This window comes from Artemia sp. Qi Xiang Cuo, chromosome 10 (assembly GCF_049724085.1).
Source record: "Artemia sp. Qi Xiang Cuo chromosome 10, ASM4972408v1, whole genome shotgun sequence".
Lineage (NCBI taxonomy): Eukaryota > Metazoa > Arthropoda > Branchiopoda > Anostraca > Artemiidae > Artemia > Artemia sp. Qi Xiang Cuo.
This window is the reverse complement of record NC_142803.1, coordinates 54012908-54024182: the sequence shown is the minus strand read 5'-3', so window position 1 is coordinate 54024182 and position 11275 is coordinate 54012908. Positions and strand designations below refer to the sequence as shown.

Genomic DNA, 11275 nt, shown 5'->3' with positions numbered 1-11275 from the left:
TTGGATTAAAAGGGACAAACTAGGAAGAAAATCTCAACATGTACCTGGAGCTACTTCAGTCTGCATATTATTTCATTTAATTACATATTAAACGGATGAACTTTTCATTTTGTACCTAAGAAAATAGCTGGCACTTCATTTTTCTTCATACCGAATAAACCATTAAGTGTTTTTTGTTTCATTGTAATTGAAATGTTCTAACGTGAAGTTTTCATGATGTATTTTTTAATTTGATACATTTAATCCTTTTAGATGCAGTTTATAATTTAGCTGATAATAGGTATTTATGAGTTTATAATTTGGAATGAATCCCCAAAAGAAAAAATTAATAGTATCCAAAACAGCAGCCAAAAGCAATAAAAAAGCAGCAGTTCAGCCTTAGCCTACATGACATATATTCTATAAAGAAGCCAAAAAAAAACCTTTACAATGTATTTTTGTAAAATTATTATTAAAAACCAGTTTTTAAAACAAGGAAGGCTTTTTAGGAATCCAAAAGAGAGTGAGAAAAAAAAACCAATCAATATCAAAGTCGCCCATTTCAACTGTTTTAAAGGTGACAAAACAGATAGTGGCAAAGTGCGTTATGAAAAAATTAATCTTCTAATTTCAAACTTAAATTGAAAGTATCTACCCTAATACCTGACGAATTTTGTAACACGTTTTTTGAAGTTTTGTATGCAGTAACACGCGATGAAAAAAAACCTACTAATTTTGATAGTTATTTATGTTAAGAATACATAGCTAATAGATAATTCAACTATTATGCAAGGGTTCTGAAACGCCACAGCCATTTCGTTTCTACCAGATTTCTACTTCTGTTGGTGAATAACGAAGAAGACCAGTTTCCAGCCAGCGACTATTGAAGTTTTGCACTCATGAATAGGCTCAAATCTGTTGTAAATTTAAGCTGTGATTTCAGAAAGACTGATGAAAAAATTACTGTTTGCGGTCAACAGTGATCGCACCGGCAGAACGCCGCCGACATCTTGTCGGCGGCGCGCTGTTTTTGCTCCCCCCCCACCGCCGGTCTTCCCTCATCGGCGCGGCACCGGGGTCTATCTACAAATACTTTTTCTATATAAAGCGGATGCGGGGAAAAAATTAAAAAAAATTATTGATCCGTAGTTTGAAAACCAGTATGCACTTAGCGTGCTTGGATTTTGTTCAACATTCCCTCGACATTTCCTGAAAATTACATGTGAATACCCTAAGCCTTTTTAGAGACCCAGGTTCGAACATGCCCTCCTTCCCTAAAAACCCATTGTATATGTAAGCAATGGGTAACTTGCATAACTTACAGCCCTTGCCCCAGGGCTGTGGTGGTTCATGTCATCCCGAAAGGGATATTTATTTCTTTGACTATTTTGAACAGAATGGCTACCTCAAAATTTTAACGGGATGGGCTTGGGGGTAAGGCAGGTAAGAAGGGCATGGAATGAAAGCTGGTTGCCCTTTGATCACTTTTTTCTCTTAAAAAGGGCACTAGAAGTTTCAGGTTTCAACCAAAAATGGACTTGCGCACCTCTAATTGCACATGATCATTGTTAAACATTCTCCCCGATTTCCCCACACCTATAGCTCTCCGTCTTACGTAACCTGGATCGAAAATTTTGTATATAGATACAAATTCCAAGTTAAAAAAACTTTTACTTATGAGTGTACTTCGTTTAATATTAACATGGTCTTTCCTCACTACAAATCATACTTTATTCTAATGGCTCAAGCATTTAAAATAGATTCCTACATATGATTATAGCTAATGGCAGATCTGGGAGGATGAGACACCCTAAGCCCTCTCAAATTAATAGTGACTTTCACTTACATTTATATAAACTTGTGAAAAAAGCAAAATTAAACCTCACAATAGATTCTAGCCTACAATCTGTCAACAACATCAAAATACTAGCATAAACATATATCAAGCACAAGAAAAGGTCATTCAAATTCCCTCTTGCAAAAAGGTCTTACTAAGAACGAAGCTCCATTTCTTATTGTCATAGAATACTCGAATTCAGCTCCTAAATACAGGATATTCAATCTGAACTGAAAGCAAAACGGACCCATTATCAGATTGAGCCAGAAATTACCCTCTGGGTAATATAAAAGGGTGTTTTCAGACTGGGCTAGTTAATTGATTCACTGATTTGAACTTGTATATTTTTCCGCATATGAGTTTTCATATGACGGGCCAAATATGTTCTTCGAGCAAAGTTCTTCTTACAAAGCTCGCATTCATGCGGTTTTTCTTCCGTATGAGTTATACTATGATCAGTCAAAGTCTGCCGACGACGGAATCCCTTTTTGCATACTTGACACACATAAGCCCGTTCTCCAGTGTGAGTTTTCATATGAGCATTCAAATAACTCTTTCGAACAAAACTCTTTTTGCAAAATGGACACTTATACGACTTTTCTACGTTATGGATTACACTGTGAGTAGTCAAGAGCCGCTTTTGAGTGAAGCTCATCTTACACAATCGGCATTTGAAGGCTTTATCACCAGTGTGAATTTCCATATGTCTAGCCAAATTCTGTCTGTTGGTAAAACTCCACTCACAAACCTCACACACATATGGCTTCTCTCCAGTATGTGTTCTAATATGCTCAATTAGTCGGGAGTTGTGAGAAAACATTTTTTTGCAGATAAGACACTCATGTTTTTTTGTTTTCGCTTCTAGCGATACTCCCTCCTCGTTGCTTGGCATGTCTTCCATAGATTTACAAAGTGGGTCTAGGTCTTCCTTCACAGTTATGTTGGTATAGTCAGTTATAAGAGACATTTCAAATTCTAGTAGCAAATCAGCATTGCCAAATAGCGGATCCATCTTCATACCTAAAACAAGAGGAATTAGACTCACAGTCTCGTAAATCTTCAACAATGATAATTCAAACTGTTTCTCTTTTTTGTATTAGTTTTTCCGTATTTCTATTAGCCAAGTAACCATGTAGGTAATAAATCTCTTCAGTACATGACTAAATAAACAGAACAGAGTTAATTTCTTTTTTTGTCTTAATTCAGAGTAATTCCCAGCATAAGGTTGTGTTTTTTTGGCTTTCTTACTTGAAAACCCAAACAAACGAAAATGCTGCAGTTCACGTTTACGAATATTTACTTTGTTTTAGAGTCATGCATACATCCAGTTCGCAGGAAAAAAAATCAACTCAAAATCCTAGAATTTTTTTAGATTTTCATTATAGATTTTATAGATTAATTTTAGATTTTATTTTTTCTCTTTTAATTGGTTCTTCTATTTTTTTTTGGCACGAGTGGTGGGCACGCTAGACTTGAAGTCCTTTGTCCAGAAGGAAGGAGGTTCGGGTCCTGTGTCACTAGTTATTTTGTTCGGAACGGGTGTCAGTAGTGTGACTCTGTAAGCTCAGTCAGAGCCAACCCACAAAACCTGGGGAAGGTAAACAAAAAGGGTGTTCGGATGCGCAGGATAGCTGCCTCCCTCCAATATACTTCCTGGATCAACGGTTACGGTAGGGCGTGAAAAGTCCAAAGTCATATTATTTACCTTTATCTATATTTAGCCCTGAAGACACCTAGTTTCATACAAGCGAAATATCCGTCATTTTCTTTTCCTTCTACAGGCCGTAGACTTTTTTTTTTGAAATTTTTCTTTTTTTGTCTTGTCATGCCTCTTAATTCGGCTTAGGTTTTTCAACTGTAAGCTTGTTGTACAATCATATTTTTCTTTGTTAACATAAATCATAATTAGTCACTTTTTGTAAATATAACTATCCAATAATATCACCGCGAATACACTTCTCCTTATAAACACAATATAGCTTTAACTCAGAGAAAATCCATAAAACAGTGAATCATCAGATAAATTTATATAAAAGTGAACAAATTGTAAATGTTAACAACATTTTTGTTTTTAAGTATATTGCTGCAAAATGATCTAGCTTAGACCAAAACACATAAGTCGATGTCTTAGGAGAAGGTACAAAAAGGTGCTTAAAAAGATTTAAAGAAAATCATGGTAAAATGCAAAGAGTGAGGCTCTGAATATAATGGGGCAAAAGGTGACTCGGTACTGATATTTCTTGTCCTTATTGCTGTTATATAAGCATTCAGTTGTGAAGAGATATGTATCATAATTTCAATCAATAGACAATGTTTATCCTTAAGATTAACATTCAAAACAAGGCAATTCATCATTTTGTTTATAACAGGGTGCCATAATAAAACTAATTTACCTAGAGGCTATAGATGTCTGCCATTGCAACGCGGGTATCCATTAATTTTGTTTATTGTTTTTTTTTTAGTTCTTTTTCAAAGAAATAATATAATTTGATTGTCTCTCTCCCAGTCAAGGTAGGAGGCAGATTTGTCAAAAAAAACAAAAAACAGAAAGATAAATCTCAATGAAAAAAAAAACAACAACAAAACGAGACTGCGGCCAGTGGAGAGAATAGACGAAAAATGTAAAACAACGCGGATATTTCGCCTGTATCGAAACGAGGCGTCTTCAGCACGAGAGAAACACAAGAAGAACAAGATAAAAAAACCAAGCTAAAACTAAAAACAAATAAAACCACCACCAAAAAAAAGATAAAATTGCCGCAAATCCACGTAGGGAAAAGATGCTATTAGAGTTACTTCAGTGAGAACACAAGAGCAACCGAGGTAAAATTAAAACAGATGGAAATTACGTTAATTATTCTGTTGTGAAATAATCCTCTTGTTGGCTATTACAGAAGTAAATCGTTTTAGTCTAGTAGGTAAAATAGTCCCCTGGTGATTATTTAAGATCTTAATTCCCTTATTAACTGTTGATTCACTTTTTAGAAGATTATCATAAATTAAGTCAATATTTAAATTACCTGTGTCCCTATTTATCGAAAGGTTAGCAAACATATGTTGTTAATTTCTATGGCTTCTCTAGCTCATTGAGTATACCTCTTATCATTTGAAATAGCTAAGGCCTCATCACATTGTACAGAGTGATCTGGTTGAAACCAAAGATGTTCTGCTAAGGCTTAAACAAAAATTTCGGGAGGTTTGCATAGTTGTAGGGATTTTTCTATTGAATTTCGCTGTTCAATAAATCTTTCAACAAATTCTTGGTGAGTCCTACACACTTTTTTACGTAACTGAAATTTAAAACGAGATGCAGCTTGTTCTATTCCGTAAGTGTACAAAATTCCAACACTCTTTGGAGGGAGGGAGGGGAAAATTCATCCAGAGATTGAAGAAAATTTTTAAAATACAAAAAGATACAAATTTTAGCCGCAGATTTTTAGAAAAGGGAGGTCATTTGAATCGATATTGAGAGAAATTATCCGATGTTGTACGTGATATTGTTTAATTTAATAGCTAGAAACTTTCCAGTACATCTGAATACTTACTTTGTCAGTACTTTTAATAATAATGGATCATTCCTAGGAGTTGAGAAACTAATTCCTTAAAAAAATTGCTGCTAGCATGAGGTTTTAACCTAATTGGGATATTAAATATATCTATATCAATTGTAGATATATCTGCTATATATCTGTTTGTAGTTCTACTTATACTCTGGGCTAAATTTTGGAATTAAAATTAAGTTGTCGAAAGAGCGATACGATATTCTATATGCAATATCAGAAAAGAAGCAATACTGGAAAAAGCGTCAAAATTGAATTTTTTTGTTTTTTTGTTTTTACTTATTTCCTTTCACCATTTTTTTTTCACATTTTTAGAGCATTCCATTCTCTCAGAGCAGACAGACGGGAAGTGTGAATGCTTACGCAGCATAAATTCAAGATGGATGTACTGATAATCTTAGTGGATATAATAAAGGAAAAAAAAGTCTCACCATATTACTGACTCTAACTTCTAAAGTTCCAAGCTAGTCTTTAACTAGCTTCAGATTGCATTGACAAATGCTAAGATGCTTTCGTAAGAATTCACGTTTTTGCAGAAAATGCTGGACAAATATGTCTCCAATATTAAGAATAAGTTTAGTTATAAAGGTAGGTTGAGTAGGCTTAAGAGAAGGTTTGGTTATGCGTGCCCCAGGTATAAACTCCTTGTGAAATCACTTTAAAAGTCTAAAGCCTACTAAGTCATTTGCGCTTTACTGAAAACTATATGTGCCTAACAGTACTTGGAAAGCACTAATAAAAATTAAACTGAATATTTGATAATGATATTAATTGCTGAAAGCTCAGAAGTTCAAGATTTAATTTTGCTGTAATTTCTATGTTTATGTTTATTTCCAATGTTGTAATAAGAACAAAAGAAAATATTGTAATATAATTCGTTTTCATTAAAGGGCAAATGGCGCAAAATAAATAGCAAATTATTTTTGCTGATTTTAAGTTTAGTATGGCCTTTTTTTTAATCAATTGTCAATAAAAATAGTTCTTCTGCCTTATTTTGGTACATTAAAAGGTCCTGAAGCTTAATCACGATAAAGATTGACAAACATCAAGATAAATTCAGGGGTTACGGCAAGAGAATTTTAATAGGGGAGAGGGTCTGATCAAAATGCACAAACAAAAATATTTAGGGGTTGTTTAAACTGTATAACACTGAATGGTAAAGCTATTGAATAGCCCTTTTTGAAAAAAAAGAGTAGTATTCGATATACTTGTCATGAAGTTAAGTCTTAATATCGACTATGTTGAAAATATACAATTTTTATTAGAACATAAAAAAAAGGATTACATTTTGCAACCTTTTCTGGGGTGGCCGGTAAAAGACAAAAGGATTTTAGAGTCTTTGTTTTACGATTTTCGGAAGGGAATGGGCTTCCTTGGGTCAGATGTCAGGGAAACTAAGGCTAAAAACTTCAAAATGTATTTATAAAAATAATATTAAGGACTAAGCAATAGGTATCGAGCCAATATATTTCAGTGCTATTATCTAATACTTTATAGGTTCAATATCATACCTGTTTCATTGTTACTTGTTAAATTCAACTGAAAGGAATCACACTCAAGTTTAGATTCTGTAGATGCAGTCGGACTAGCAAGAGTGGGAATGTCTTCCTCCTTTGGTGATGAAACAGATTTTTTACTTCCAAAACTCTCTTCAGCGTCACTGGGTAATCTGTCTTCAAATTCTAAAAAAAAAAAAATACCTAGAAAATTCTCCGCGGTATATGTAAATATATATATATATATATATATATATATATATATATATATATATATATATATATATATATATATATATATATATATATATATATATATATATATATATATATATATATATATATATATATATATATATACTGAAATAGTCAGAGAACTAAACGGAAATAGTCAATCCTTACAAAAACTTAACTAAACAAAAACCGAAACTACGCGTACAAAATAAGCATCGGCACTATTGCCGAACATTTACAAAAAAAAAACACTCTTATTAAAAAAAGGGCGGTTTCTTGTTTTCACTTATCTTCCTCTTTTTAGGATGTCACACCTTGTCATCTATAATGGGCGAGATTACACGCCGCAATTAGGTACCTTCTCAGTGGGAGCCTCTACAAGGCCTTACACGCCGCGTCCCCAGGTGGCGGATAGAGGAACGTCCTACAGATATGTATAGTACCTCCACTGAATAGGAGGCACGGACTAAGGGGGTCGGGGTCCTAGTCCCTGTGTGTCCATAATAGATAATGGGTCAGTCATCCCCGGGGTCGTAAATACAGGCAGATGAGGAAGAAGGTCCCTTGGATGAACGCTCAACCGGGTCCATCGGCGCGTGGACACGTCCCGTGAGCTACAAACCTTCTCCCAGCAATGGGCTAAATTGTATGGTTAACCAGAAATCGCATCGTGGGAGGATCTTCTATAGGAGGACAACTGTGGCAAGACGTAGAATCCATATTTATGGACAACGGCTTCTACGAGGTAATGGTGCTCGTCGGGAGCTGGTTCTCATGCGAATTGACGCATGAAGAATATCCACCACCTGCCTTGAGTATCCGTCAAGTCACAAGAGAACCAAAAGCACCTACGGACGGTTGGGTTGGCATCCTTATTGCTACGTTGCTACGAATAGAATCAGAAATTCAGCCTCGGATATACCATCTCAAACCCCTTTTCAATCCCAGACCGTCCAAGGACGTTCTTCTCTGAGCAGGGTTGATCAAGGTGGCATTAATGTGGCAACCTGGAACATTTTGACGCTGAAACAACCCAGTTCTAAGCTTCTTCAAGCTAAATACCAAAAAAATATAAAGTGACGATAGCTGGAGTTACTGGATCACATCTCCCTGATAATGATGAAGAGGACATTGGCGAAGGGCGCATGCTGCTCTGTTCTCGTGACAGTCAGAAAAGAGGGAGCATTGACATAATACTGAATAACGCCCACACAAGACCATCCTGTCATTTGCCCCAGTAGAACCGAGGCTCCTAAGAGCAAGGCTCGATGGGAATCATGAAAAAAAAAAACCACCGTCACCTGCTACGCCCACACAAATAAAATCAAAGAAAATTGAAAGGATGAGTTTAATACCCTATTAAGCTCTGAACTCTTGTCGGTACGTCCTCATGACTACCTCGTCCTCAAAGGAGACATAAATGTTAGTATTTCAAATAAGCCTGGCCCGTGGAATCAGTATTGTATCAGAGCTCCAGGTGAAAACATCTAGATTGAATTTATTAAATTTGAAGTCCGGGATGTTCTTGAAATAATTCAGTGACAGGAGATAATTAAGAGATCATTTAAAGGATTAAGTTTGGAATAAATAAATAACAGTGGACTTTTGGTAAAGTTGACCTTGATTCTTGATATTCCGGGAGGACATAAACTGGATTGAACTTTGAATCTAATTGGATTGCGCAACAAGTGAAATTGAGTGCAGTAAAAGATTAAGAAATATTATTAATTTTGAGCGTTCAAAGAGTGTAGACCTTAAGTGATTTAAAAGACATTAACATAACCCTAACTGGTAAGCAGGAGAGGGGCAGTTCATCCCGTCAATCAGAATCAATACTTTCCCTTTTAGTAATGCCTAAATATTATTGTCCTGAATGTAGAAACCCAGCAACCAGTGGGACAGTTCAGTGCACTAAATGCAGCCAATGGTGGCACCCCAAATTTGCAAGGACTACTCTTGGTTTAAGAAAGAAGTTTCAGAAATAGCTTTGCTTAAACTGTGATTTTCCCACTTCCCCTTTGATCACAAGTGAGGAAAAACTTTCTGGCAAAGTGACGCCAAAAGCAAGCCCTAGATCTGTTGCGAAAAACACGCCTATAGTCACTCCCAGGTCCACTAATTCCCAAGAAAAGACAATAACTAGACCCAGCTTAAAGCAGAAAACTCCCTGTGTCGATTATGCAAAACATATACGAGAAATTTCAGCGTTAACAAATAAATGCTCTACCCTTGAGAATGAACTTTCAGCCCGTGATTCTGTTATCGATAAGCTTAACAATGAAGTCAGGTCTGTTTCTGAGAAGCATTCGATTGGTATGCAAGAATGCCGTAAGCTAGACATTTTAATCGACGAAAAAACAACAGCAATCGATTGTCTGAAGATGCAGTTACATCAGTTTCAAAACCGATTTCCCCTGGATCAAATCCTAAGCGGCCATGAAATTGGTACCCAGCCAGCCGCCCAAAATAACCAATACGAAGTGAATGCTGTAAGTGTGATGTCAGTTAAATCGGATATGCCCCTTCCAAGTGCGGTGAATAATAATATTGGCATAGCCGCAAGTGATGAGAATAATGTGATTCCGATTGACAAGTTACAGGAAGAGGACTTACATATCATTTTCGAGAAAATAATCAAGCCACCATATAAAAGAGAGTGTTGGTTCTTTCGGAATGGTTTTTGCAAGGAGGGAGCTAGTTGCAAATTTGCTTATGAAAATAAAGTGACTCCGGTAAACAAAAATACAGTTCGACCTCGGCCTGAACAGCCCAAGTCAAAAGGGGTGTTTAAATTTTTCGAAAAAGGAGCATGTAAATTTGGTATTCACTGCCGGTTCCTACATCTATGTTATAATTTCCTTGCTAAGTCATGTAGCAGTATTGAATGTGTCCTTGATCATATAAAGATGTGCCCTTGTTTTAGATGCTTAGATAAAAATTGTAGACTAGCGCATTTTAACCGTACTGACCCAAGCTCATCAAAAAACGCCCACCTTCGACGACACGAACATCAGAAAATCCAAAACAGACCCTCTTGGGGTGTATAAAAGAGGGGACACTCTTGGGTTCAAACGCAGGCACACCTTCCTGGGGAATCCAGCAACCATTTTCAGTACACCACCCCTCCTATGGCACATCTCAGGAGCCTCTTAGACCCCCTCCCTCCTCCTCTCCCACCTGTCCATTTTCATCAACAGCCAATCAACAACCAGCCCCGTCCCTATTCTATTCCCCCTCCTCTTTACCCCTTTCCTTGCAGAAGGAAAAAGTGTTGTTGACTTCAGTTTAAATATTCCTCTTGCTGCTCCAGTCGCGATAGGGGGCAAGAAATTCCAAAATAAACCTTTTTCCCGGGAGTTTAACGACAAACGTTACGTATTTCCTTATTTCCTTTAAAGCAACGCCGAAAGTTTAAATCCAGAGAAATTTACTGAACTTCAGACCACGGCTCAAATGCTTGGCTCTTCCGTTATCTGTGTTTCCGAGGTCCACTGGCAAGATCTTAATTTATTGAAAACTTTTCTTCTTTTATTAAACTTCGGCCTGATGACCATCCTCTTGGGAAAAAGGAGGAGGAATTATGACCCTCGGGCACGAAGATTTTAAACCTCAGCTTTTAAATATAGCTTTTCTTTAAGATAATGAGGAAATTATTTGGGTCAAAGCCAAACCTAAGCGACTCCCTAGGCCGCTCTCTGCCGTAGCGGTGTGCGTTTTCTATTATTCACCTGGTCAGCCAGCTGTAGCAAGAAAAGTTTTTTGGGAGAAGCTGCAGGAATCGACAGATTACGTCCAGAGAACTCACCCATATTTTGGAGTGGTAATGCTAGGAGATGCTAACGAACTCGATAGCAAATCGCTGGCCAGGTCACTTAACCTTAAAACTCTAGTCGATTTCCGAACAACTAAGGGGAATACTTCTCTGGATGTAATTCTGACAAATCTTTCGGAATATTACCAGAATCCAAGTAAACTAACACGACTTGGTGGAAGTTATTATTATATGTTATAGTGGAACCCATTGGAAAAAGTAAAAATTAAATATTCAGTAACCAAAGTTACTTCAAGGCCGATCACTGACCATTGTCTGCTCCAATTCGGTGACTGGATAACGGGAGAAATCTGGGTCGCGGTCTCTTCAGCTAAAGACTTGGATTCCCAAGTAGAAT

At 36.6% G+C, this 11275-nt stretch overlaps 1 protein-coding gene across 3 annotated transcripts in view; it reads right to left on the bottom strand.

Annotated features, from left to right (window-relative positions):
* Positions 1-666: 666 nt before the first annotated feature.
* LOC148947897 (uncharacterized) overlaps positions 667-11275 on the bottom strand; it is a 42247-nt gene continuing 31638 nt past the window's right edge. For all 3 annotated transcript variants that reach the window (XM_089095534.1, XM_089095533.1, XM_089095535.1), the window contains exons 3-4: positions 6888-7058; positions 667-2836 (exon numbers count right to left, since the gene is read on the bottom strand). In XM_089095534.1, the coding sequence (XP_088951660.1) occupies positions 2127-2836; positions 6888-7058 (881 nt within the window). In that variant the 3' untranslated portion in view covers positions 667-2126. The remainder of the gene's footprint in view (positions 2837-6887; positions 7059-11275) is intronic.